General features: G+C 57.9%; 4 protein-coding genes across 14 annotated transcripts; 3 read left to right on the top strand and 1 right to left on the bottom strand.

Moving 5' to 3' along the window:
* The first annotated feature begins 1,282 nt into the window (after nt 1–1,282).
* STMN1 (stathmin 1) lies at nt 1,283–6,813 on the top strand. 4 transcript variants are annotated; one of them, XM_033080541.2, is made up of 5 exons: nt 1,283–1,362; nt 4,283–4,353; nt 5,019–5,191; nt 5,833–6,024; nt 6,304–6,813. In XM_033080541.2, exons 2-5 carry the CDS (start codon nt 4,341–4,343, stop codon nt 6,370–6,372), a joined length of 447 nt encoding a protein of 148 aa, XP_032936432.1. In that variant the 5' UTR covers nt 1,283–1,362; nt 4,283–4,340; the 3' UTR covers nt 6,373–6,813. The 4 variants fall into 4 exon arrangements, with proteins under 4 accessions (XP_032936432.1, XP_032936431.1, XP_032936433.1 ...); XM_033080540.2 differs by lacking the exon at nt 1,283–1,362 and adding an exon at nt 2,750–2,833; XM_033080542.2 differs by lacking the exon at nt 1,283–1,362 and adding an exon at nt 3,685–3,963.
* Nucleotides 6,814–8,677: 1,864 nt separating this feature from the next.
* On the top strand, nt 8,678–11,752 carry PAQR7 (progestin and adipoQ receptor family member 7). Of its 6 annotated transcripts, none has more exons than XM_033080530.2 (2): nt 8,678–9,310; nt 10,487–11,752. In XM_033080530.2, exons 1-2 carry the CDS (start codon nt 8,900–8,902, stop codon nt 11,567–11,569), a joined length of 1,494 nt encoding a protein of 497 aa, XP_032936421.1. In that variant the 5' UTR covers nt 8,678–8,899; the 3' UTR covers nt 11,570–11,752. The 6 variants fall into 6 exon arrangements, with proteins under 6 accessions (XP_032936421.1, XP_032936422.1, XP_032936419.1 ...); XM_033080531.2 differs by having other exon boundaries at nt 8,679–9,271; XM_033080528.2 differs by having other exon boundaries at nt 8,680–9,281.
* Nucleotides 11,753–12,492: 740 nt separating this feature from the next.
* LOC117007399 (aurora kinase A and ninein-interacting protein-like) lies at nt 12,493–15,477 on the top strand. The gene is made up of 3 exons (XM_033080535.1): nt 12,493–12,582; nt 13,305–13,410; nt 13,835–15,477. Exons 1-3 carry the CDS (start codon nt 12,493–12,495, stop codon nt 14,497–14,499), a joined length of 861 nt encoding a protein of 286 aa, XP_032936426.1. The 3' UTR covers nt 14,500–15,477.
* Nucleotides 14,923–23,648, bottom strand: MTFR1L (mitochondrial fission regulator 1 like). Of its 3 annotated transcripts, XM_033080537.1 has the most exons (7): nt 23,571–23,596; nt 23,425–23,494; nt 21,707–21,811; nt 20,988–21,097; nt 20,259–20,470; nt 18,457–18,766; nt 14,923–15,804 (listed from the first exon to the last, which is right to left on the bottom strand). In XM_033080537.1, exons 2-7 carry the CDS (start codon nt 23,437–23,439, stop codon nt 15,699–15,701), a joined length of 858 nt encoding a protein of 285 aa, XP_032936428.1. In that variant the 5' UTR covers nt 23,440–23,494; nt 23,571–23,596; the 3' UTR covers nt 14,923–15,698. The 3 variants fall into 3 exon arrangements, with proteins under 3 accessions (XP_032936428.1, XP_032936429.1, XP_032936427.1); XM_033080538.1 differs by lacking the exon at nt 23,425–23,494 and having other exon boundaries at nt 23,571–23,648; XM_033080536.1 differs by lacking the exon at nt 23,571–23,596 and having other exon boundaries at nt 23,425–23,532.
* Between the last annotated feature and the right edge of the window lie 2,448 nt (nt 23,649–26,096).

Here is a 26,096-nt window from a genome sequence, read left to right as displayed (position 1 = left end):
TGAGTGGTAAAACTGGAATTAAACCCCCCCAAAAAAAGCTTTTGTTGGGGATGAGGAATCCAGCAGATAAAAACCAGCACAGCCACACGCTGGGGAGGGAAGAGTCTGCTTGGAACCGCAGTAAATGTGTCAATAAACACAAATCAAATGCAAATTAAATAAAAGCTTTTCATACACTCCATTCTCCTGGAGATCAGACAAAAATAAATGCCACATAAACAAACGGGGTTTATGAAATCTCCAAAAATAAAACCACTCTTCTTGCAACAAGGCCAGAAAACGAGATTGCCTCCGTGTCTTTCCACCTGCTGGCAGCTCTTGTTTCTCTCTGTGTCACAACAGAGCCCAAAGATTTTGGTTCAAATCAAAACCAGCAGTGCCAGGTGCTGTGAAGGGGTTGGGGAAGAGCCTCATCCTAAAAGGTAGGGCATGGAAAATGCCAGAGCTGAGAGCAGATCCCAAATCCAGCTCTGTCAATAAGTTTCCTCTTATATAACAGAGTTCTTACCCGAAGGAAATATTTTTGGGTTTTAAGCCAATCTGCAAAGGAAGGTAAGCTACAGTCAGGAATTTATTTTTTTTTCTTTTTCTTTTTTTTAACTTTTTTTTCTTCTTTTTTTTTTTCTTTTTTTTTTCTTTTTTTTCTTTTTTTTTCTTTTTTTTTTTTCTTTTTTTTCTTTTTTTTTTAATTTTATTTTTAAAATTTCTTTCCTTTTTTCCTGCACAAAATCAGCTGGGCAGTGCTGGCACGACTCAGAGCTTTCTCTCAGCCTTCACCCCTCCTTCCAAGGCTGCCAAGGAAATTTCCTCCTGCCCTGACTCCAGCCCCTCACCCAGGCACCAAACCACAACCCCTGCGCCCATTTCCTCATCTCCTCTGGGAAATCCAGGGATCATCCCAGGATAAGCTCACTGATTCGACTCCAAACCATTAATATCAAAGCCTCCAACACACTGTTGGGCTGCAGGGGCGATAATTAATAAATGCTAAAGTGAAACACAGGCTGGTGGCAGGGGCTCTTGGCTGCTTTGTCTCCATCCAAGCACTCAAGATGTTTCCTTGGAAAGCTCTGGGTGCCACGGATGTGCCCCAGGAGGGATCCCAAGGGCCAAGGCTGCAGATGTTGGACCTGGGATCCCATCAATCCCACTAAAGGAGGTTCCACCAGGCGTTTTCCTTTGGAAAATGGCTCTTCCCAAGCTCACTCCTGCAGGAGCCTCTCCCAATTCCAGCAGCTCGGCGGCTGGATGTGGTTTCCATGGAAATAGACGTCAGATCAGCAAAAAACAGGGCCAGTGTTTAAAATAATCTCTGTTTTGAAAGCTTCCTGCCTTTCTGTCACAATATTAACCTCCTGCAAGGTAGGATTCCTCTCTTTTTGGTGCAAAATCCTTGGGTTTAAGAGGGTGCAGGGCAAGGGGGGTCCTAGAAAAGTCTTTTTTTTGGGATTGTGGAGGGTGCTGGGCTGGGGCTGTAGAGGAGGATTTTGTTGTGTGTCCATCTGCCTTTTGTGTGGATTGACTTTTGGCGTGGCCAGAGCGTGGAACCACCACGGGAATGGCACGGGATCCATCTGTGGGGAACACGTGGGCAAGGAGAGGATTTGTTTGCAGCAGGTTTGGGAGCGGGGAGCTGTCCTGGGGCTGTCCTGGGAGGGGAACGCTCGCAGGGCGGATCCACCGCGCCCATTCCATGGAATTGCACAGATCAGGAGGGTTTTCCTGGCTGGCTGGTGTCACCCCAAAGGACAGGGTGGCCCCCAAAACACTGTGGTGGCTGCGACCCTGAGGTGACCAAAGGGACTCGCTGGTCATCTGGATGGTGACCAAGAGCCCTGAAGTCATCGTGGCCCTGAGGTGGCCGTGCCCGTACGTTGGTGACCACAGCTCTGAGGTGGCCAAGGTCTCGAGGCAAGTGGCCACAGCTCTGAGGTAGCCATGGCTCAAAGATCTGTGGCCGTGCCCCTGAGGTGACCATGGCCATGAGGTGACCATGGATCTGGGTGACCATGGATCTGAGGTGACCAGATGGCCATGAGGTGACCATGGATCTGAGGTGACCATGGCCACGAGGTGACCGTGGATCTGAGGTGACCATGTCCATGAGGTGATCATGCCCATGAAGTGACGGTGGCCATGAGGTGACCATGATCTTTTGGTGACCATGACCATGACGTGACCATGATCTTGTGGTGCCCATGGCCATGAAGTGACCATGGATCTGAGGTGACCATGACCATGAGGTGCCCGTGTCCATGAGGTGACCATGTCCATGAGGTGACCATGGCCATGAAGTGACCATGATCTTGTGGTGACCATGCCCATGAGGTGACCACAGCTGTGGTCATCCCAGCCAGGGCTCCCCTCCCGCCATTCCCCCTGTTAGGCCGGACACCCCTGATCACAGCACTGACCCTGATGCCCCTGTCCCCCCCACCTCAGGGGTGGGACACAAAGGGAATCCCAGCAGCTCCGGGGGCAGGGGCGCGATCCCAGCATGGAATTTTGGGTACCAGAGGGTCCCTGAGGACCGGGGGACGTCGCGGTTCGGTCCCGCACCCCGGGCCCATCCCGGGGGCCGCTGCCCCCCGCCGGGGGCGAACTACAACTCCCGGCATGCCCCGCGCGGCCCAGGGCGGGGGGTGCCGGTTGGGGGGGCGCGCTCGTTGGGGGGGTGGGCGCGAGCCCCCCCAGTCCCCCCCGGCGGGCGGCACGTGCCGGCGGGTTTGGCCAATCGGGGCGGGGCGGGGCGGATCACGTGCCTTTGTTTGGCGCTTTTGTGCGCGGCGGGGCGGGCGCGAGCGGAGTGTGGCCGGAGCGGCGGCGCGGGCAGGTGGGTGCGCGGCGGGGCTGCCGGTGACGGGGGGAGCGCGCACGGGCGGGCCGCGGTCGCGGGCCCCCCTCGTCCGTTACGCCCTCCGCGTCGCCAGAAGGCGGAGGAAGAAAGGAGAAGGTGTCGGTACTTTGCGGGGCTCCGGCGCCCCGTTATTGCGGGTGGCGGAGGGGTCCCGGGGTGGCTGTCAGGGAGGGCAGGGCTGCGTGGCGCTTTGCGGGCGCTCGGGGCGGTGGTCGCTTTTGTCCCCGCTCGCGGGCATCGCGTCGCCGCCCGGTTTTTGGAGCGTCGCGGTGACAAAGGGAAGGGAGACAATGAGGGGGGGATTCCTCCTGTGTGTCCGTGTTCCCCTCGCGCCCCGATCGCCGAGGGGAAGGGGGTGTCTATTGTCCCTCAGCGAGGGGCGACGCCCTACCCGCGGCAGCGGCGCCCCCTCCCCTCCCCGCCATTGTTAGTGGGGAAGGGGCGGTATCCGGGCGACCGCGCCCGACGCCATCGAGCCGTGGGGGACCCTCGGGGAGCCCCCCGGCCCTGAGGCGCTGCCCGGCGCTCCCCGTGCCCTGCGCCCCTGAGGGGCTGGGGCGGGTGGGGGGGGGGGCGGCCCCGCACCTGAGGCGGGGGGCGGCAGGTGCCCGGATGTTGGCGCTGGCCCCGCCCCCTCCCTCGAGCCCCCTCGCGCGGGCGCGCGCGCGCTCTCCCCGGCGGTTTGAATTCGGTGCGGTTGGAGGGGCGGGGGCGGGCCGGGGGCGGGGCCTGCGCTGCCGCCTGGGCGCTGATTGGCTGGGGCCGCGCGGGGGGCGGGGGCGGGGGCGCGGCGCGCGCTGCCCGTTCCGCACCGGCCCCGCCCGGAGCCCGCAGCGGCGCCCCTCGGACCCCCCCAAAAAAAACCACCTTTTTTATTTTTTTTTCCCCCTCTTCACGGTTTCTGGACTCTTTCCTGGCTTTTTTTTTTTTTTTTCACGACGCCCCCTTTTCACGAGGTATGCTGGGCGGTGTGCGCCCTCGCTGTCTGCCGCGGTGTGAAGCATCTGACTTGAGCTGCGCAATTAAAAGCGAATTTTAAATGAGCTCGATTGCGCACATTTCAGATCCTTCGGGAGTGGCAGGAATCCTGGCTGTGCTGTCCTGTGGTGCGTCATTTTTTTACTCGGCGAGCTCTTTTATGTGTGAGTGCGCCGAAATCCCCATCGCGCCGTGCTAAACGCGGCTCTTTGTTCGAGTACCTTAAGGCGGAATAAAACAGATTGAAGATGCTCGAACATCACACCTGCAGCGCCAGTATTTCCATAACCTCTCCAGTATTCCATCAGCTGCACAAAACGCCTGGAATCGCTGCCTGCAGTGACCTGCCTTGCCCGCCTTTTGTTCAGCAGCTCTAATTGTGTTTAGTTTTGATTAGGAGCAGGATCCCTGTGCTGGCTGTTGAATGCACATCTCTTTGTTACCTAGGAACCCACCTGACTGACCTTCTCCCAGACTTGGCTTCTGGACTCTTATTTTCTTGGCCATGGCTACTTCTGGTAGGTAAAATTCTGTGCTAAATGCTCTTGTGCCTTTTTTGTTGTTGTTGTTGCATCCTAATTTTCTCAGTAATAATTTAAAAATCTAGTGCAATAAGCTGCTGTCAGCAGGCTTTTCCCTCATCTTGGGTGAGGCTGGGTGGTTGTGAAAACACCCCAAAAGAGGAGTCTGGCAGCAGATGGGATCAGCTCCCTGCAGCCATCTGCTCCCTCGGCAGAGCTGGCTGTCACCAACACATCCCGGGGACCACGCGGGCGCAGCTGACACCGGGCAGGGCTGGGGCACAGAGCCCTGCTGCACACTGCTCTAAAAAACAAATTTGTAATTCTGGGCTCTCTGATGTTCCACACAAACACCTGGGAATTCATCCTCAGGTTTGTGACTGGAGGGAGAACAATTTTTGATTTGGACTAACGGACTCGTTGTCACAACTTGGGATGTTGAAAGCTGAATTAAAACGTGGGGTGCTTGGGTGGTGCCAGGTTGAGGAAGGATTGCAAAGGAAATTTGCACATTTTTGAGCAGTATTGCTGTGCTGAGAACAAAACTCCTGCCTTGGATGCCCTCCCTCTGTGGTGCTGAATTCTGGAAGGTGTTTGATGTCACCTGAGCCAGCTCCTGCACAAATTCTGTTTTTTCCTGGCTTTTCCCCCTGCATTCCCAGATATCCAAGTGAAGGAGCTGGAGAAGCGAGCCTCTGGGCAGGCCTTTGAGCTGATCCTCAGCCCCCGCTCGAAAGAAGCCGTGCCAGAGTTCCCTCTGTCTCCCCCAAAGAAGAAGGATGTGTCGTTGGAAGAGATCCAGAAGAAGTTGGAAGCGGCAGAGGAGAGACGCAAGGTGAGTCTGGAGCAGCTGAAGTGAGCTCTGCTCCGCTGGTTTGGGGGGGTTTGGGGCTGGTTTTTATTTGTTCCTTAGGATAAGTGTGGTATTTAATGGTAAATTGAATATTAATGCAATCCCCGGGGCTCTCATGAAGCTTTATGGTCATAGTTTTAATTCCAAAGAGATTTTGGAGCAAAACTGAGAGGAAACGTAGCTGAGAGGGGCAGCTCTGTCAGGAAGAGGCTGTTTTTCTTGTCTTTTAACACCAGGACAGATGAATTTTCTCCTAGAGAACGCAGCAGTAATGAGAAGCTGGGGAATAAATTGTCTGAGTGATGAAAGCTGTGGCTGGGGGAGCAGCCTGGAGCCCCTGAGGGGGGCGAGGCTGGGACTGAAGTGAGCCTGACCTGAATCAGGGATTCACCACTCTGGGAAGGGAGGATCTTCAAGGGAAGCTCCATCAATATTAACACTAAAAAATAAAAAATCCATGTTCCCTGTCCAGAAAGATCCCATTTAACAGAATCTGCAGGTAATGACAACTGAGCTTTGTGTGGTGTGGGGGTGAGGTGCAGCTCTGTGGGTGGGAGGGGCAGCACAGAGGGGCACAAAATGCTCTGGGGAGCTGTGCCCTCACTGCCTGCCCCCTCTGCCAGTCCCACGAGGCAGAAGTGCTGAAGCAGCTGGCAGAGAAGCGGGAGCACGAGAAGGAGGTGCTGCAGAAAGCCATCGAGGAGAACAACAACTTCAGCAAAATGGCAGAGGAGAAGCTGACCCACAAAATGGAAGCCAACAAAGAGAACCGTGAGGCACAAATGGCTGCCAAGCTGGAGCGCTTGCGGGAGAAGGTGGGTGGGGGAGCTGGCCCTGCTCCCTGCTGGGGGAGGGAGGTGAACCCAAAAAACATCCACGAGGGTGCCCCACACAGCTGGGCAGGGCTGTGCTGGTGTCACAGAGTCTGCAGGAGGCTTTGCAGAGCTGCAGCTGTGAGAGGGACAGAGCTGGAGCAGCCTCTCCCTGCAGCTCCAGCTGTGCCCCACTCTGGAGTGGGAAACCTTTCCCTCTCTCTTTCCCTCTCTCTTTCCCTCTTTCTCTCCCTCTCCCATCTCCCTGGTGCTGTTTTTCAGGACAAGCATGTGGAAGAGGTTCGAAAGAACAAAGAAGGGAAAGACCCCGGCGAGGCCGAGACCGACTGACTCGGCTCTGGAATCTGACTCTCCCCCTCCTCCAAATATCCAAAGACTGTACTGGCCAGTGGTTTTATCTTTGGTTTTCGTTCGGTTATATATATTTTTTTTTTTTAAGTTTCTTAGAAACTGATGTAGAACTGTAAAATTAGATCCAAACTGTACACTTGCTTTGGGGGCTAGAGGGGAGACCTTCCATGTGTCACTTTTCTAAAGTGTTGTCTTTCCAGTGTAGCTTTTTCTTCTTGTTGCATCCTTTTCTACGCCAGTGCACTCGCTCCTGGGTTGATGGCAAGTACTGTACCAGCTCTGTAAGACCTTTGTGCAAGGAATCTGTAGTAACTGTTCCATGCTGAATATCTGTTACACTTCAAACAAAACTCTCTGACTGTCCAGTCTGCTAAAATACTGCTGTAACCGAGTGACTCAATAAAGCTGCACAGTGCTGTTCTCCTGCCTTGCTTGCTCAGAACCCAGGGCTGGGTGCAGGGACAGGGCTGGAGCAGAGCCCCAGAGCCCGGCATTGTCCCCTGGCTGTGACAATCAGAGCTTTGTGGGGCACCTCGGCGGTGGCAGCTGGGGGCTGTTTGTGTCCCTGTGCTGCATGGACATCCCAACAAACGGCCCTTGTTCCTCAGGGTGGGGGGGGCCTGCCTGGCACGGCCCTGGGGACACCTGGGTGGCACAGGGGGACAGCAGGGCCCTGCTCAGGGAGGGAGGGTGGGACAGGAGTTGGTTTTGTGTTTGTGTCACCCTGACACAAGAACAGCCCCGGCTCTTTGGTCCCTGTGGGCTGGGGCTCTGAGGGAGGAGGATTTTGGGTGGATTGGAACCCCAACCCTTCCCCTGAGCACACCCACAGCTCCTTGGGCTGTGAACAGGTACCACCAACCTCCCAAAAACCACCCTGCAGCGCTCCTGGGGGCTGCTGCTCTCAGTCCTTCCTCTGTCCTTGAGCCTGGCTTGGCTCCCAGCTTTGTTTTAAGTTTAACTCCACATGCAGAGCACCTGTGGATGGGAAAGCTGTAGGGAATTGGGGGTTTTTATGGGACTCACGGAGTCCTGTGGGATGAGGGAGAAGGAGCCTCCCTTGGGGAAGCTTTTCCCGTGTCCCAGCGGGCCTGGCCGAGCTGTTCCCACCCCGGAGCAGCACAGGGACACGGCCCCGGAGCAGCACTGGGACACAGCCCTGGAGCAGCACAGGGACACAGCCCCGGAGCAGCACTGGGACACAGCCCCGGAGCAGCACAGGGACACAGCCCTGGAGCAGCACAGGGACACGGCCCCGGAGCAGCACTGGGACACAGCCCCGGAGCAGCACAGGGACACAGCCCCGGAGCAGCACTGGGACACAGCCCTGGAGCGCTGCAGAGCTCCCTCCCCTGAGGGAGTCCCGAGAGCTTTGGATGCTCCACAGCTCGAGGGACCAGAGCGCCCGTGCTGCTCCCTGCTGGGGACAGAGGGGGTGGCTTTGGGGTCTGGGAGGCTCCTCTGGACATTGCCCAACAGAGGGCACGGGTTTGGGGTCAGGCTCTGTCTGGGCTCTGGGGTCAGGATCTGCCCGGCTCTGGGGTCAGGCCCTGTCTGGGGCTGGGGTCAGGGTCTGCCCAGCAGGGTCAGCCCAGGAAACCCGGCCTGAACTTTGAGCCACAGCTCAAACTGAGTGAGAGGAGCAAGGCTGAACACCTGGCACGGTGTAATGGAGGCTGGAGGGAGCCCTGGAGCAGCTCCCGAGTACAAAATGAGGCCCAAACACAACCAAACCCCCCGAACCTCATCGTGATGTGTTACCTGCTGAGGAAAGAGCGTCCCAATGCCATGTGGGGCTTCTTCTCCTCTCTCCAAACGTGGGGGAGGAGAATGGCAGCTCTGCCAAACCCCAAATGGTGCTGGAGCACAAATCGACGCTAAATGCGAGGTTTGGGCTTGCCAGAGCTGTCAGAGCTCGGCGCGGGGCCTTCTGTTCTCTTCTCTTCCTTCTGCTTCGGTGTGTGCCGTGCCTGTGCTGAGCCGGGGCTCTCTGAGCTCTCCTGGGGGATTTGAGGGGTGTGAGCAGGGAGAGGACAGCACTGGGAGGGGAGGGGCAGCCATCAGGAAAACAACAGGGGAAAGCTGAGCTGCAAACAGGATCCTTAAAAACAACAAAAATACCTCCCCAACTTCTTCCACCTGCGTAGGCAGCGAGGGAGGGAGGGAGGGATGAGGAGCCGGGCAGGGAGGAGCAGCTCGGGGCAGCCCCGGGACCCCCGGGCGGAGGGAGCGGCTCCGGCCCGGTCTGCCTGGGGGACACCGCGAGGGGAACCGGACAAAAACCCTGCTCACACCAGGGGAGGAGGGAGAACCATCCCGGGCCGCCCAGAGGCTTCGGCAGGGCTGGAGCTGCTGCTCGGAGCTGCAGGAAACCCGTGCGGTTTGAAAATAAAAGCTGCGTGTGCCCTGGGCAGGCTGGGTGCCGCTGTGTGGCGGCAGCAAACGGGGATGTAAACAGCCGGGGGCGAGTCTTTATCATCACAGAAAAATTCAGCGGGAGGGGTGGATGCTGCTGGGCAAAGGAAACGCTGCGGAGGAAACGCTGGGGCAGCGTTACCGACACCGTGGGGAGGTGCCGCTGCTATTTGGAGTACGAGCCACGCAGGGATTCCCAGGATGCGCTCCCTTCATAACGGAGCGTTGCTCAAGGCTCGGTAGCTGCGAAGAGCTCGGCAAATTAAATCCTGCTCCGACAAGTTCTGGAGGAGCTGAAGTAAACACCGCTCCCTTTCCTGCCTCGTGTTTGGCTGCTCCCCGCTGCTCCGGCCGCGGCATCTCCCCGAGAACCGCTGGGGCAGGAGGAAAATCCCGCAGCAATTCCCGCAGGAGCGGCTCGGGACGGGCCGGAGCACCTGGAGGCACCTGGAGGCACCTGGAGGCACCTGGAGGCACCTGGAGGCACCTGGAGCACCTGGAGGCACCTGGAACACCTGGAGGCACCTGGAGGCACCTGGAGCACCTGGAGGCACCTGGAACACCTGGAGGCACCTGGAGGCAAGTTCTGGCAGTGTTGGCTCCGAGCTGCCCCGCTCCGAACAGCTCAGCTCGGAGGTTCTGCTTTAGCCCCCCGTCTGTGGCAGCTCTCAGAGCAGGAAGAGGTTCAGGGGTGAATTTTTTCCCCTGGCAGCCCGAGGAAGTCTTTTTCGGGGATTTAGGGGGGCCAGGGCAGGGTTGGGATCGCCCTCTGTGAGGTGCCAGTTTGGGATGTGGGGCCTCTCAAGGTGGGCAAAGGGCATTGGGAGGGAATTCGAGCAGCAAAGAGCCTGGGTTTGGTTTTTTTTTCTGCATCTGTGCCCCTTGGATTCAGGCAGGAATGGGTTACGGCCTGACTTTGATGTTTTAAAACAAACAGTCCCATCCCCACCTCCTCCTGTTCCCAAACTCTGAAGAATTTTTCCTGTCCCTGAAATGAGGGCACTTGCCAGGGGGTGAGGCACAGGACAGCACCGGAGCTGGACGTGAATCAGGTTTTCTTCAGGACTTGTCTGAGCAAGAGCAGGTAAAGTGGGGGGAGAATCTCACTTTGGGTATGTTCTGTTCACTAAGTTTTTCTAAAAAGGCTGAGCAAACTGGCAGGGCTGCCTTTATCTGGGTAAGGACAGCAGCTCCCAAAATGTAAATATGCAATTCCTGCTCACAAAGATGAGCTGGACCTCGGTGGTGCAACAGCATGACCTCGGTTGTGGCAAGCTGCTTGGAAAATCAGGAGCTGAAAAAAGGAGGTAAAACTCCAAACAAGGAGTTGCAGCCTGGGTTACTTGATGGTATTTGTGAGGACAGACATTGCAAACTGTTTACAGGAGGGGAATCCAGAGTGGGAGGTTTGTTTAGGATGCTTGCTTTGTTTGGCAGTTCCCAAAGCACAGGGAAGGGGCTGAGCCAGGCACTGATGTGTCCTGGTGTGTTCCTTTTTGTCATTTAACCCCAGATTCCTGTCCTCAGGGCTCCCCACACGGCAGAGACACCTCAGGCCTCTTAAATCCCCCTTCAGCCTCCTTCCTATCCCTGTAGTTTGGGATTCTAGGGGGGAAACCCCAAGCACAGCATTTCTTTTTGTCGATTTTAATGTTAAAACCCTTATTAAACCCCACAGCAAAACTCCCTGCCCTTCCCAAAGGTACCTCTGCACATCCAGGACCTCAGCATGGCCACGGTGGTGCCGGAGAAGCTGAGCCAGCTCTTCATCAACATCAGGCAGCTCCCTCAGCTGCTGGGGCCGCCGGCGCCGGGCACGGTGAGCAGCGCCGAGGTGCCGCCGGTGTTCTGGAAGCCCTACATCCACGGCGGCTACCGGCCCGTGCGCCAGACCTGGCGCTATTACTTCTCCACGCTCTTCCGGCAGCACAACGAGGCCATCAACGTGTGGTCGCACCTGGCGGCCGCGCTGGCGCTGCTGCTGCGCTTCCGGCAGCTCTGGCAGCGCGTGGACTTCGGGCAGGACGAGCACGCCCGGCCCCTGCTCATCATCCTGGCCGCCTCCATCACCTACCTGAGCTTCAGCAGCCTCGCCCACCTGCTGCAGGCCAAGTCCGAGTTCTGGCACTACAGCTTCTTCTTCATGGACTACGTGGGGGTGGCCGTGTACCAGTACGGCAGCGCCCTGGCTCACTTCTACTACGCCATCGAGCCGGGCTGGCACCGCCGCGTCCGCGGCTTCTTCCTGCCGCTGGCGGCGGCGCTGGCCTGGCTGTCCTGCGCCGGCTCCTGCTACGCCAAGTTCCGTTTCCACCCCCGCTGCCCGCTGCCCGGCCGCCTGTGCCAGGAGCTGCCCTCGGGCCTGGCCTACCTGCTGGACATCAGCCCCGTGCTGCACCGCATCTGCACCGCCGCGCGCCCCGACCCCGCCCTGCTCTACCACAAGTGCCAGGTGCTCTTCTTCCTCATCGGTGCCTTCTTCTTCTCCCACCCCTACCCCGAGAAGTGGTTCCCCGGGAGGTGCCACTTCTTCGGGCAGAGCCACCAGATCTTCCACGTGTTCCTGGTGCTGTGCACGCTGGCGCAGATCGAGGCCGTGGTGCTGGACTACGAGTCCAGGAGGGAGATCTACTCCTCCCTCCAGGGGCAGCTGGCTCACGACTTCTCCGCCCTGTTCCTCCTCACCGTCGCCTGCTCTGTCCTCACGGCCGCCTACATGGCCCGGAGGGTGAAGAACAAGCTGGGCCTCAAGGAAGAGTAAAGAAGCTCAGCCCAAATCCAGCCCCAAGCGTCCAGATGCTGCTTCATGAGCTGTTACTCAGCAAGTGCTTTCTCTAGGGAGTGAGAGATGCTTTTAATGCTTTTATAATCCAGCCTAAGTTCCAGCTTGCTCATAGAATGGTGCACGGGTTCAGTTCACCTCTGAATAAACAGTTGGAACGAAGTGTTTTGTGTGCCCTGATGGGCTGGGGAAGGCTCGGGGAAGCTGCCAGGTCTCCCAGCGTGAGATAAGGAGAGGCCATCTGGCCCGTTAGACTCTAAACCATGGAAACAGACCAAGGTGAGGCTGTTCAAACCACTAAGGTGACAAATTAATTTATCATAATTTCAGGGCCCTCCTATAGGGCTGAGGGAGTTGTTCAGAGTGTCCATGCAGGGGCAGGGCCCTTCCTTCACCCTCAGGGCGCAGGATGGGAACAGCCCTGCCCTGAAAGCGCGGGGAGCGGCGGGGTTGATGCGATGGGGAACCCCGGCAGTGGGTCAGGGCTGGAAACAGCTGTAGCTGCGGCAGCTCTCACCCCAATGCGGGTACAGGGGCAAAGGCGAGCCCGCCACTGGGGCCGATCACAGCACCGCTCCCACTGCTCTGAGGGGACCATGGCGCCGCCGTCCCTTATATAGGGCAGGGCCCGCGTGGGCGTGTCCTCCTCCCACTCGTGACCCCTCCCCTCAGCTCCCATTGGCCCGGCCCTGCGAGAGGCGCGTGCGCGGTGCCTGGGGCCGGCGCGAGCGGGAAACCGGGAGCGGGGAGCGGGAAAACCCGGAACCGGGACCGCAACAAACCGGGAACAGGACCGGGACAAACCGGGACCGGGGACCGGGAAAACCCGGAACCGGGACTAGGACAAACTGGGAACAGGACCGGGACTAACCGGGATCGGGAGCGGGGAGCGGAGCCCCGGGATGAGGCGGCGGCGCGGCGGCGGCGCGGCCCCGGCCGAGCCCTGCGGGGTGTGGCTGGACACGGCCGAGCTGAAGCGGGGCCCGGCGCGGGTGAGGCCCGGGCGGAGCTGAGGGCGGCCCGGGGGTACCGGAGGGGCCCGGGGGTACCGGAGGGGCCGCGGCGGGGCCGGCCCAGCCCCGGGGCTCTCCCTGGGCCCTTTCGTGGGGGAGCTGAGGCGTTTGGCTCCGTTGAATCGCTGTAATTCCATGGACCGGGGCTCGTTTGGGGTCATCGCCCTCATGAGGGGAGCGGGGCCTGGTCAGGCTGGAGAAGGGACGGCTGAGAGGGGATCCCATAAATCCATAAAATATCTGCAAGGGGTGTCAGAGGATGGGGCCAGACTCTGCTCAGGGACAGGCCGAGAGCAATGGCCATAAAATAAACCACGAGTTCCAGCTCAACAGAGGCAGAACTTCTTTCCATGAGGGGGGCAGAGCCCTGGAACAGCTGAGTCTCCCTCTGTGGGGACATCCCAAAGCCACCTGCAGCTGCTCCTGTGTCACCTGCCCCAGGTGTGACCCTGCCTGGGCAGGGGGTGGCACTGGGACATCTCAGGGGGTCCCTTCCAACCCCAATTATTCTGGGATTTCCAACCCCAAATGACTCTGATGCTGTATAATGGCACCAGGAGCTGTGCCACTGTGCTGGTAGAGTTGGTTTGAGATTTTATTTATCATTATTTATATATTTATTATTATTTATATGTTATTTGATATTTAATTTTTTAAAATATTATTATTATTTTAATATTTTTCACCTTTTCTTCCCGCAGCCCCTCAGTGCCAAGCCCAAAGCACCCACCCGAACTGCCCAGAGGAAGCTGCCACGGCCTGGCACCAGGCAAAGCACCATCCCCACCTTCTTCAGCCCCCACACAGGTACAGGGGTGACAAACCCATCTCCCATCTCCTTTGCTGGGCTGAAAAGTTCATTTTTGGGTGCAGAGGGTGCAGGTTTGCACTCCCAGGAAGGAGGAGCTGGCTGGTATTGGGAACTTGGATTTTACATGAAATGGTTTCAAATGTGGGACTCGATGCCTCTGTCAGGCAGGGCAGTGTCCTGGGCAGCTCTCAGAGGATTTTTTGGTCACTTTGAGCAGCTGCAGGTGCCTCACTGGCTGTGAAGCTGCCCAGAGCTCTGGGTGCTGCCCCAGGGCAGCAGCAGGGGATCCCTGTGGGGTGGTGGCAGGGCTGGGCTGTTTGGGGACAGTCCCATGGGACACCCAGGGGACAGCAGTGATGCTGGGGGGGTGATTAGCCCTGGGAAATCAGTCTGCTTGCACTGATTCCCTGTTGTTTCCAGATGACAGAGACAAAGAAAACTCCAGGCCTGCTCCCTGCACCCCAAATAAAGACTGTGAGGCCTCTGGGGCTCCTCTGGCTGCCTGTCCTGTGAAGATCCTGGCACTGCCACGGCTGGAGAGAGCCCAGGAAGAGCCCCCTGGAGCCCAGCAGGGCGTGCAGGGCTCATGGAAAACACCTCAGGCTGCCCTGGAGCTGCAAGGGGAGTCTCAGAGCCAGAGCAAATCCTGCTGTGGGGCTGGGGAGGATTCCTGGTGCTGCAGCTTCTGCCAGGGCTCAGAGCACAGCAGGATCATCACTCCCAGGAACAAATCCCAGTTATTTCCTGCAGAAAGGGCCTCAGGGAGCAGGACAGCACAGCCCTGGGGCACAGTGAGCTCTGGGCTGGCTTTGGCTGGGACTGAGAACACAAATCCTGGCCCAGGGGCTGCTCCCAGCAGGGTTTGCTGCTCTCCCCAGAGCCCAGGGAGAGCTCAGCCCCTCAGGGAGCTGGGCCAGGCCCTGGGGGGAGCCTGCAGGCAGCTCTGGTGCCAGGAGTCCCAGGGGAGCAGGGTGATTGCCCACAGGGGCAGGGCCAGCTCCCCCAGCCCCAGGCAGCAGCAGGAGCCGGGCTCTGAGCCCCTGTTCACACAGGACTCCGAGGGGAACAGGGTCATCAAACACTGAGTGGGCTGGGGGGGCTGCACATGAACCCAGTGGTGCAGCCCCTCTGTGCTCTCTGAGCCATTGCTTTAACCCAAATAAAACCTTTGTTCCTAAGGGTGTGGCTGTTTCAGTCAGGGAGAACATTCCCAGAGCAGGGGCTCTGCTGGCAGGCCCCAAAAATCCAGCAAATGCTGCAGAGGAGCCTTGTGGGGACAGGGACAGTGATCACAGCACCAGGGGCTCTGGGGGGCATCCAGGAGGGGAGCAGCTCTCTCTAAACTGGCAACTTTTCCACCTCCCTTCCCTCTGCCACAAAAGTCTCTTGTTTTCAAAGTGGGGATGATGATTTAATTTTTCAAGGAAATCAAGGTGGATTTAGGAAGCCCCTGAGTATCTGGGATTCCACCCCCCCAACCCCATCAATGACCCCACACACCATCAGTGTCTTATTAAGGCTCCATTTTATAGAAAGGAAAAAAAAAAATCATATTTTAAATACAGCCATGAGGGGCAGTGCAGGGAACGTGGAGCTGGGGGAGAGCTCTGGGTGAGGGGGAACTGCAGCCACAGCCAAGGCCAAGCTCTCCCTCCCCTGGGCTGCTTGGCCCTTTGCACTGGTGCAAGGTCAATCAAGAGACCTTTGGGGGGTGAAATAAAACACAGGGACTGGTAATGGAACATTAAATTACTGGCAAGAAATTAAGGCCATTCTGTCATGCAACTGTGGGGGCTGATCTGTGAGAGAAAAAACACCCAGGGCTCAGGGGATCCCTCAGAACAAAGCCAGGGGGGTTTGGGGGAAAAATAAAAATATTTTCCAACATCCCCCAAAGGCCTGGAGAGCTGGAAGCACTCCTGAGCAGGATGGAGGAGTGCAGGGTTTGTCCTGCTCACCCTGCACAGGGACTGGTTTTATCCTCACAGCTCAGTGCTTAACTGCAACCTAAGGAAAAGTGCAGGTAGAAAACTTCCTCCAGGAGATCCTCACCAACACCAAAACACAGGTGGAAAAGAGCTTCCATCTTCTGAAAAAGGTTTTTCTTAAATAGAACAACACATGGAAAACACACCGAAGCCAAAGGGCCTTTCCTGCCCGAGAGTCCTGCTCAAAGCACGGCTGCTCCCTCACAGAGCAGCTCAGCAATCCTGGGGACAAGGCAGCTACTGTGCAGAGCTTTGGGGAGCATTTTCTGGTGCTTACAGAGCTGATGGCAGCAGCATCACTTCTCCTTCAGGGCCAGGTCTTCGTCCTTGAGGGCGAATTTCCTCCGGAGCACCTCGGCGATGAGCACGGCAGGGTCCTGCTCCTTGAGAGAGGGACGGCTCCTGTGGGGACAGAGCAGGGACATCAGCACAGGGGACAGACAGAGCAGTGACATCAGCACAGGGGACAGCTCCTGTGGGGACAGAGCAGGGACATCAGCACAGAGAGCTCCTGTGGGGACAGAGCAGGGACATCAGCACAGAGAGGGACAGATCCTGTGGGGACAGAGCAGGGACATCAGCACAGGGGACAGACAGAGCAGGGACATCAGCACAGAGAGAGCTCCTGTGGGGACACAGCAGGGACATCAGCACAGAGAGAGCTCCTGTGGGGACAGAGCAGGGACATCAACCCAGGGGACAGACAGAGCAGGGACATCAGCACAGAGGGACAGCTCCTGTGGGGACAGAGCAGGGACATCAGCACAGGGGACAGCTCCGGTGGGGACAGAGCAGAGCTCTCCTGCAGTTTCTATCACAAGGTTCTGTCACAAGTGTAGGAGGTGCAAGAAAACCACCACAAAAAGAACAAAAAGGGGAAATTCTGCCTTTTCAGGAGCTCACCTGGAGCTGGGTTTGTGCCCCCAGGGGGAGCCTGGAAATCTCCTCAAAGCTCTGGGAAATTCTGATTGCACTGTGCTAATAACCAGCAATCAACCCAAAGCTTCATTAATTATTCACAGCCCAGGTCCCCTCCATACAAATCAACCCTCAGTGAGGGGTTTGGGGGAAATCCTGGAAGTGTCTGATTCTTCATTATTTTTTTTATTTATAAAAATTAAATAAATAAATTAATAAGTTAAATATTTATTTAAATATTCAATTTGCACTATGAATTTCTGCTCCCCCATTTCAATATGGGAAATTCCAGGGCTGGTGCAGATTTCCTTCCAGTGCAACAATTCTGCTGCTCTCAGGGCAATCTCTCCTTCACCACTTTCACACAGACAGCTCCTTTTAGAAATTCTTTCACAGGAGTTCAAACCTCAGTTCTTTTCCCTCATGGTTTTGTTTACAACCTGTGATAATAACCTCAGAACTTTATTTATTTCATAGCTGAAGCCCTCCCTCGCTCAGAAAACATGATGGGAGTTTTAAACATTCCTAAAAGACAAAAAAAATCCTCTGGAATATTTCCACCACACACTGGAACAGGCTTTAGCTCACATCTGCTGAACCAAGCAGATCTCTGCAAGTTCCTCACTTATTCCTGAAGCTTCCAAGGCTGAATTTAAACACAAAGGCTGAGTTTAAACACCAAGGCTGAGTTCAAGCACTGAGTCCCACACAGCAGCAGCCCTCAAAGGGGGAATTTTGGGAGGGAGGTGTGACACCCCCAGGTGCTCTGGGTGTGGAAGCTGAGCCTTTTCCTCTCCTCTGACTCGATTTTTTTTCAGTGCTGAGAATCTGATTCCTTCCAAACCAAATTAGGAAGCAGCAATTGTGCACAGCCACCACCCAGAGTGATATTTTTGGCCAAGAATCTCACACACAACAGAAGGAAAAGTGTGGAGACTGAGCTGCAGCACTGAGAGCTGAGCTGTGAAAGGCAGGGGGCAGAGCCAGCCCTGCTCAGCTGGGCAGGATCCTGCAATGGAGCAGCTTCAGTTCTGATCAGAACCTGTCAGATCCTTCATGGAGCAGCTTCAGTTCTGATCAGAACCTGTCAAATCCTGTCCTGGAGCAGTTTCTGTTCTCCTGGTCATGGAGCAGTTTCTGTTCTCGTGATCAGAACCTGTCAGATCCTGCAATGGAGCAGCTTCAGTTCTGATCAGAACCTGTCAGATCCTGCACATGGAGCAGTTCCTGTTCTCGTGATCAGAACCTGTCAGATCCTCCTCAGACAAGTGCAGCCTCACCCTGCCCACGCCCAGAGCTGGGCCAGATGAAGAACCACAGAAGCTGAGAAGCTCCATGTGTTAAATCCCTGAATATTCCATGCTGGAAAAGCTGCTGAGCTTCCCAAAGTTCCCAACGATGTGAGCTGGGCTAAGAGCAGCACCTCCCTCACCCTGAAAGCTGCCAACACACACAGGGCTGCTTTGGGCAAACACAGCTTTCTGTCAGGTGAACGAGCTGCAGCAGCCAAACACTGGGTGAGCAGTTTAAATTCCCCTCCACTTTCCTATCCAGGGAAAAAAAAAAAGAAAACCAAACCAGGAAAAAAAAAAAAAAACAAAAAAAACCCAAACCAGGAATGTGTTAACAAGTTCTGCTCCAAGGAGGTATTTCCCTCATGAAAATTCTCCATTATTTCCTATCCCAGAAAGGCAAAAAAGCTCAGGAATGAGTTCCCAAGTTCCCATTTCCCCAGGAATGAGTTCCCAAGTTCTCATTTCCCCCAGGAATGAGTTCCCAAGTTCTCATTTCCCCCAGGAATGAGTTCCCAAGTTCTCATTTCCCCCAGGAATGAGTTCCCAAGTTCTCATTTCCCCAGGAATGAGTTCCCAAGTTCCCATTTCCCCCCAGGAATGAGTTCCCAAGTTCCCATTTCCCCAAGAATGATTTCCTAAGTTCTCATTTCCCCAGGAATGAGTTCCCAAGTTCTCATTTTCCCCAGGATTGAGTTCCCAAATTCTCATTTCCCCCAGGAATGAATTCCCAAGTTCCCATTTCCCCAGGAATGAAGAACAGCAGCCCCAGCAGCCAGGGCTGTGTCCAGGCTCTGCACAGACTCCACACCAAAATAAAGAGACAAGTTCAGGGAGCACTCACAGATCCTTGCTCTGCTTCATCCTGTGAATGTCTTTGAGAATTCCCATCATGTCAGCAAAGCTGCTGGCCTTGGAAAGGGACACGGAATCCTCCTCCTCGGGCTCCTTGGGCTCGGGCCGGCAGCTCTCCGGGGCGGAGCAGAGCTCGGCCACCGAGGGCAGCTCGGGGCTCTCCAGCTCCGCCTCCTCCTCCGTGATGTCGCTGATGACAAAGGACGTGGTGGACTGGAAGGAGGGCCCGAAGCAGTGCACGGGGGAGGAGGCGTTGGAGCTCCCCGGGGACAGCAGCTCCGGGCTCAGCTGGGCAGAGGCTGCCGGAGGGAACGAGAGGTGGGAGGGTGAGCTTACAGCAAAACACAGAGTGGAAATCCAGATAAAAACCTGAGCCCAGCCTCTGAGCTGCCCCCAGAGCCCACATCCCACAGGAGAACAGCCCTGGCTGAGCCTGGAGGGCTCACAGAGCTCGGCCCAGCAGCGGGGAGGGCTCACAGAGCTCAGCCCAGCACACAGAGCTCAGCCCAGCACACAGAGCTCAGCCCAGCACACAGAGCTCAGCCCAGCACACAGAGCTCAGCCCAGCAGCAGGGAGGGCTCACAGAGCAGCAGGGAGGGCACACAGAGCTCAGCCCAGCACACAGAGCTCAGCCCAGCACACAGAGCTCGGCCCAGCACACAGAGCTCGGCCCAGCAGCAGGGAGGGCTCACAGAGCTCGGCCCAGCACACAGAGCTCAGCCCAGCAGCAGGGAGGGCTCACAGAGCTCGGCCCAGCAGCGGGGAGGGCTCACAGAGCAGCAGGGAGGGCTCACAGAGCTCGGCCCAGCAGCAGGGAGGGCACACAGAGCTCAGCCCAGCACACAGAGCTCAGCCCAGCACACAGAGCTCGGCCCAGCACACAGAGCTCAGCCCAGCACACAGAGCTCAGCCCAGCACACAGAGCTCAGCCCGGCACACAGAGCTCGGCCCAGCAGCAGGGAGGGCACACAGAGCTCAGCCCAGCACACAGAGCTCGGCCCAGCAGCAGGGAGGGCACACAGAGCTCAGCCCAGCACACAGAGCTCGGCCCAGCAGCAGGGAGGGCTCACAGAGCTCAGCCCAGCACACAGAGCTCAGCCCAGCACACAGAGCTCGGCCCAGCACACAGAGCTCGGCCCAGCACACAGAGCTCAGCCCAGCAGCAGGGAGGGCACACAGAGCAGCAGGGAGGGCTCACAGAGCTCAGCCCAGCACACAGAGCTCAGCCCAGCACACAGAGCTCGGCCCAGCACACAGAGCTCAGCCCAGCAGCAGGGAGGGCACACAGAGCTCAGCCCAGCAGCAGGGAGGGCACACAGAGCTCAGCCCAGCACACAGAGCTCGGCCCAGCAGCAGGGAGGGCTCACAGAGCTCAGCCCAGCAGCAGGGAGGGCACACAGAGCTCAGCCCAGCACACAGAGCTCGGCCCAGCAGCAGGGAGGGCTCACAGAGCTCAGCCCAGCACACAGAGCTCAGCCCAGCAGCAGGGAGGGCACACAGAGCTCAGCCCAGCTCACAGAGCTCGGCCCAGCAGCAGGGAGGGCACACAGAGCTCAGCTCAGCACACAGAGCTCAGCCCAGCACACAGAGCTCAGCCCAGCAGCAGGGAGGGCACACAGAGCTCAGCCCAGCACACAGAGCTCGGCCCAGCAGCAGGGAGGGCACACAGAGCAGCAGGGAGGGCTCACAGAGCTCAGCCCAGCACACAGAGCTCAGCCCAGCAGCAGGGAGGGCTCACAGAGCAGCAGGGAGGGCACACAGAGCTCAGCCCAGCAGCAGGGAGGGCTCACCTGACTCTGCAGCCACGATCTTGGCGATCTGGCTGCGCAGGTGACTCAGCTCATCCTGCAGCTCCGTGGTCCTGCTCAGGGCTGGCAAACCAGGCTTCTTCAGGGCCAGCAGCTTCTCCTCCTGCCTCCTCAGGTTGGGCACTGAGGCGTTTCTCTGGATCACTGTGAAGGGACTGGGCTTCCACTTGTGCTTCAGCGGGCGAGTGTCACTTCTGGGGACAAAATCCTGTCAGCCACTCCATGAACAACAAAACAAACAAAACCTCTGAGCAGCACCAGAGGGGCAGATGTGCTCTCTGCAGCACAAGGAACACAGCAAGGGGCTGTCCTGGATCCCTGGCAGTGTCCAAGGCCAGGCTGGAGAGGGAATTCCAGTCCTGGGAGAACTCAACCCTTCCAGTTCCTGAGGAGAAAACTCCAGAGCAGGGGGACAGGAAAGAGCCCAGAGCAGGGGGACAGAAATCAGCCCAGAGCAGGGGGACAGGAAAGAGCCCAGAGCAGGGGGACAGCAAAGAGCCCAGGGTTACCCTGCCCAGAGCAGGGAGTGACACAGGACAGGCTCAGGCTGCTGGCGCTTCCTACAGGAATTCCTCTCCAGGTACTTTGTCTTTTTTTCCCCTTCTCTTGGGAAAAACCTCTTTAAGAGGCACCACAGAAGGACTGGAAGTTGTGGGGAGCTGAGCAGTGTCTGGCTGAGCTCTGTGACAGATCCAGGGGCTGAAAACTGACCTGACCCTGGCGTAGGTCTCCTCATCGTCCGCCGCAATCCACACGATGTCAGCCAAGGTGGGCACGGGGGGCACCTCACCCAAATACAGATCTGACACACTGGGCAGCACCTGGCAGCAAGGAAACACTGCTGAGGAGAGGCTGTTTGCTGTCCTGAGAGGCCCCAGCTGTGCTGTCAGAGCCCAAACTCCAGCAGGTTTCCTCTGCTTTGCACAACTGGGGAAGTTTTAGAGCTGGGAGATAAAATCCTCTGGGTTTGGGCACTGCTGGGAGATAAAATCCTCTGGGTCTGGGCACTGCTGTGCTCTCCTGGGCCAGCTCCAGCTCCTCTCCTTCCTGCTGTGAGTGAGGCAGGAGGGGACACCTGACCCAGGCCAGGCGCTGCCAAGGCCACGCTGCCACTGCCAGCCCTGAGCTCGAAGGTGACATCAGGGACTCCCCAATCCCTGGAACAGACCCAGAGGCTCCTTGGAGGTCACACAGCACAGCCCTGGGTCAGCAGCTCCACCTTTCCATCTCCTGCAGCTCAGACACTGCCTGAGCAGGGAGCACTTTACAACAACAAGAATTAAAGGAAAAAGAAATAATAATAATTAAAAATCCTTAAAGCTGACTGTAGCAGTTACAACTCTGCAGATGTGAGAGGACAAACCAGCACGTGGTGGCAGTGCCCTGCCCTGCCCCAGCTCCTGCAGCCCCCCAAGGGCAGGGTCACTCACCTCGAAGGTGGCCCTGGGACAGGGCTTCAGGGGGAGGTTGGAGCCGATCATCCTGACCACGCTGCGGGCTGAGCCATGGGGCTTGTTCTGCCAGATGGGGATGGTCTGCAAGAACCCCCAGCACACAGTCAGTCAGCACCCCCAGCACACAGTCAGCACCCCCAGCACACAGTTAGAACCCCCAGCACACAGTCAGAACCCCCAGCACAGAGTCAGCACCCCCAGCACACAGTCAGAACCCCCAGCACAAGGTCAGAACCCCCAGCACAAGGTCAGCACCCCCAGCACCAGTCAGCACCCCCAGTCAGGGCCTGCTGAATTCATCACACTGGGAACGCTCCTCAGCTGTGCAGGCTGATCTCTGACTTTGTATCTGTGCACTTTAACTGAGAACCTGGTGATAACTGAGGGGATCACTGAGATGATAACTGAGGGGATCACTGAGGGGATGATCACTGAGGGGATAACTGAGGGGATGATAACTGAGGGGATCACTGAGGGGATGACTGAGGGGATGACTGAGGTGATGATAACTGAGGTGATGATAACTGAGGGGATCACTGAGGGGATCACTGAGGGGATCACTGAGGGGATGATAACTGAGGGGATAACTGAGGGGATGATAACTGAGGGGATAACTGAGGGGATCACTGAGGGGATCACTGAGGGGATAACTGAGGGAATAACTGAGGGGATCACTGAGGGGATGATAACTGAGGGGATGATAACTGAGGGGATAACTGAGGGGATCACTGAGGGGATGATAACTGAGGGGATAACTGAGGGGATCACTGAGGGGATAACTGAGGTCCCCACTTCCCACAGCTCTGGCCAGCTGAGCACAGGTGACCAGGCAGGTGCAGGGGCATTCTGAACACGGGGAGACTCTTCAGGACCGAAAACCAAAAGCACTCAGCAACAGGCACTGTCAACAGGCGTTTTCACGAAGGAAAACTTGGCAAAAGGAGGAAAATGACATCAAAAGGAAGGGTCGTTCAAGGGACACTGCTGCTTTCACACCATCTTTGGTACAAGCACTGCCAAACATCCCAGAGCAGCTGGGAGGCTCCTTCCGTGCAGATATTCACTGCACAGGACGCTGCTCTGAGCTCTGAGCTCCCTCCCCTCCTGAGCCATTCTGGGATAACGCTGAACATTCCTTGGGTGTGACAGTGACAAATCTACCGAAGGCCTGTCCCAGCCCAGGGCCACGGGGAACAGCCCTGAGAGCATTCTCAGAAATTTCTGAGCTGTTTTAGAGCTCTCTGCGGCCAAAAGGCGAAGTGCTCTGCCCGTGTGACACCCGCAGGCTCCTGTGGCAGGAGGCAGCACAACGGAACACCAGTGACACTGGCACCCACAGCACAGCCAACACTGATTGACTGCGCTGATTTCCTGCACTGATTTACTGCGCTGATTTACTGCACTGATTTCCTGCACTGATTTCCTGCACTGATTTACTGCACTGATTTCCTGCACTGATTTACTGCACTGATTTCCTGCACTGACTGACTGCTGGAGCCCGCTCCGAGCTGTGCCCGAGCCCCGCTCCGCGCTGACACTGCTGACATTGCTGAAGAGCACCGTAACCCTCCGGTCATGGCAGTGAGGGGCAGATCCCGGCCGGGGAGAGGTGTCGGGGAAGGTTCGGGGGCGGTGCGGGGCAGGGGACAGCGGCAGGGTGCGGGGGTGCGGTGTCGCGGCGCGGTGTCACTTACGGCCTCCGCGTCCATCTCGGCTGGCTCAGCGCCGCCCGCTCATCGCCGCCGCTCCGCCGGGTCTCGCTCACTGCAAACACAAGGAGTGGCTGCGGCTGCAGCTCGGCCCCGCTGCCCCGGCCCCGACCCCCGGGTCCCCCCGGTACCTGCGGGCCGGCGGCGCCGCTCGGCCCCGCTGCCAGCGCCGAACGCGGCCTCTCCGCCGCCATGATCCGGAACCGCCCCGAGCACTTCCGGGGCGCAGCGCATGCGCAGAGCGGGCGGGGACGGGGACAGCGAGCGGAGAGTGGGGACAGCGAGGGGACAGCGAGGGGACAGCGAGGGGAGCGTGGGGACAGCGAGCGGAGAGTGGGGACAGTCGCGAGAGGAGAGGGGACACTGAGCACAGGACACATTGGGGACACCCCGGTGCGGGGACACCGGCCACATCGATAGGTGGTCGGGGGGCGGGGCCACGTGACGTCAGCATGGTGACGTTGCCGAAGGGACGGAGCCACGTGACGGCCCGGTGACGTGACCAGCCCCGTGCTTTACGGCACTCCCAGGCAACAGTTTAACGACACTTCCGCGCTTTACGGCGTCCCAGCAACGGCTTTACGACAATTCCGCGCTTCACGGAGCTTCATAGAAACGGCTTTTACGACACTTCCGCGCTTTACGGCGCTCCCTAGCAACAGCCTTTTGCGACACTCCCGCGCTTTTACGGCACTTCATGGCAACGGCTTTTACGACACTTCCGCGCTTTACGGCGCTCCCTAGCAACGGTTTTTACGACACTTCCGCGCTTTACGGCGCTCCCTAGCAACGGCTTTTACGACACTTCCGCGCTTTACGGCGCTCCCTAGCAACGGCTTTTACGACACTTCCGCGCTTTACGGCGCTCCCTAGCAACGGCTTTTACGACACTTCCGCGCTTTACGGCGCTCCATAGCAACGGCTTTTACGACACTTCCGCGCTTTACGGCGCTCCCTAGCAACGGCTTTTACGACACTTCCGCGCTTTACGGCGCTCCCTAGCAACGGCTTTTACGACACTTCCGCGCTTTACGGTGCTCCATAGCAACGGCTTTTACGACACTTCCGCGCTTTACGGCGCTCCCTAGCAACGGCTTTTACGATACTTCCGCGCTTTACGGCGCTCCTTGGCAACGGCTTTTACGTCACTTCCGCGCTTTACGGTGCTCCGTAGCAACCGTTTTCCTACACTTCCGCGCTTTACGGCACTCCCTGCCACCGCCGCGTGGCTCCGCCCCCCGGCCATAGCCCCATGCCTTCGCCCCGTGGCCCCGCCCCTCGGTTACGTCACCACACGGCGCCATTTGGCTGCGCCCCCGTTACGTCACCGCGCCGACGTCCCGCGGCCCCGCCCCGCCGGCGGTGTCCCGGTGCAGGGGGGACAGTGGCGGGGGGACAGTGGCGGTGTCCCGGTGCAGGGGGACAATGGCGGGGGGACAATGGCGGGGGGACAATGGCGGTGTCCCGGTGCAGGGGGACAATGGCGGGGGGACAGTGGCGGTGTCCCGGTGCAGGAGGGACAATGGCGGGGGGACAGTGGTGGTGTCCCGGTGCACGGCAGCGCCCCCCGCCCACCCGCAGCCCCCGGCGCAGGAAGGAGAGCGGAGGCCGAGCTGGAGGATGCACGGATGTTTTTACCGGATGTTTGTTTTTACCGGATGTTTGTTTTTACCGGGGCCGCTCCGCCGCCCCTCCCGGCCGACATCGGCCCGGGCCCGCCGCGGCTTTGGGGCCAGGGCGTCACAAGGCGCGGGAGGAGCCGCTCCCGGAGCCAGCGGGGCCGCTCGGGCCGCAGCGCTGCAGCCCCGGGCACGGGAACATAGGAACGGGCACACAGGGACAGAGGGGCACAGAGGGACAGACGGACACGGGCAGGGCCCCCCCCGCTGCTCCCCTGCCCTGCGCTCCGGGCTCCCTGTGCACACTCAGCCCCTCCTGGGCGCTCCCAGGAGCTCATGAATTAACGGAATTAACTCGGTGGGACCCCCAGGGTTTTCCTTTCCCCAGGGGATGCCAGGGACTGTGCCCAGCGCTGCCCGGGGGCTCTGGCACGGCCAGACCCCGACAAAGTGCAGAGCTGCTGCATAGTTACAAAGCCAACACAGAACCACCCCGGGGCCCTTCATTAATCTCAGCAGAGTAATTAATGAAGTGACACTGGTTTGGCCCAGAGGAGCAGCTGAGCTCAGGCTCCAGGCTCAGGCTGGGGACAGGGCCATTGCCACCCCCAGGACCTGGAGCCCAGCAGTGAAAATACCTGGTCAAAAAAACAAAAAAAAAAAAAAAAAGGCTTTTCCCTTAATTTGGTCCAACAAAATTGTGCTTCAGAGAGCAGAAAAAGCATCACCAGGCAGGGCTGGCTGCAGGCAGCTACTGAAGATGATTTGTGTCCTGCCATGGCTGCAGGAATTTGCCTTCAAACCCGTTCCATGGAACCTTTCCTTCTCCAGATTACAAAGGGATGCTCACTCTGGCCAGAGCAGGAGCAGCTGCTCAGGGTGGCTGCAGGGAAGGGAAAATGGCTTCATGTCTGAACAACCTCTTTGGAAAAAAATTCCTGAAAATATCTTTGTACTTCTGGCTTTCAGAACTGCCCAGTTCTGTTCAGGGCAGTTCCCAAAGGGAACCTGGTGGTTCCTCAGCCAGCAGGACCTGGA

The sequence above is a fragment of the Catharus ustulatus genome, chromosome 26 (assembly GCF_009819885.2).
Source record: "Catharus ustulatus isolate bCatUst1 chromosome 26, bCatUst1.pri.v2, whole genome shotgun sequence".
Taxonomy (NCBI): domain Eukaryota; kingdom Metazoa; phylum Chordata; class Aves; order Passeriformes; family Turdidae; genus Catharus; species Catharus ustulatus.
The sequence above is the reverse complement of the archived record's forward strand: the minus strand, read 5'-3'. Positions and strand labels throughout refer to the sequence as shown.

What these genes read in the sequence shown, in the direction of transcription:
- PAQR7 (XM_033080528.2), top strand. Translation starts at nt 8,900, where the DNA reads ATGCTGCTGGGCAAAGGAAACGCTGCGGAGGAAACGCTGGGGCAGCGT. An exon ending in GCACCTGGAGGCACCTGGAG is followed by an intron (nt 9,282 to 10,486) that starts GCACCTGGAGGC and finishes TAAACCCCACAG; the next exon opens with CAAAACTCCCTGCCCTTCCC.
- STMN1 (XM_033080541.2), top strand. An exon ending in CGGCAGAGGAGAGACGCAAG is followed by an intron (nt 5,192 to 5,832) that starts GTGAGTCTGGAG and finishes CCCCTCTGCCAG; the next exon opens with TCCCACGAGGCAGAAGTGCT. An exon ending in TGGAGCGCTTGCGGGAGAAG is followed by an intron (nt 6,025 to 6,303) that starts GTGGGTGGGGGA and finishes GCTGTTTTTCAG; the next exon opens with GACAAGCATGTGGAAGAGGT.
- MTFR1L (XM_033080538.1), bottom strand. Translation starts at nt 23,633, where the DNA reads ATGGCGGCGGAGAGGCCGCGTTCGGCGCTGGCAGCGGGGCCGAGCGGC. An exon ending in GATCGTGGCTGCAGAGTCAG is followed by an intron (nt 18,767 to 20,258) that starts GTGAGCCCTCCC and finishes TCCCTCCGGCAG; the next exon opens with CCTCTGCCCAGCTGAGCCCG. An exon ending in ATGAAGCAGAGCAAGGATCT is followed by an intron (nt 15,805 to 18,456) that starts GTGAGTGCTCCC and finishes CTGTCCCCACAG; the next exon opens with GAGCCGTCCCTCTCTCAAGG.
- LOC117007399 (XM_033080535.1), top strand. Translation starts at nt 12,493, where the DNA reads ATGAGGCGGCGGCGCGGCGGCGGCGCGGCCCCGGCCGAGCCCTGCGGG. An exon ending in TGAAGCGGGGCCCGGCGCGG is followed by an intron (nt 12,583 to 13,304) that starts GTGAGGCCCGGG and finishes TTCTTCCCGCAG; the next exon opens with CCCCTCAGTGCCAAGCCCAA. An exon ending in CTTCTTCAGCCCCCACACAG is followed by an intron (nt 13,411 to 13,834) that starts GTACAGGGGTGA and finishes TGTTGTTTCCAG; the next exon opens with ATGACAGAGACAAAGAAAAC.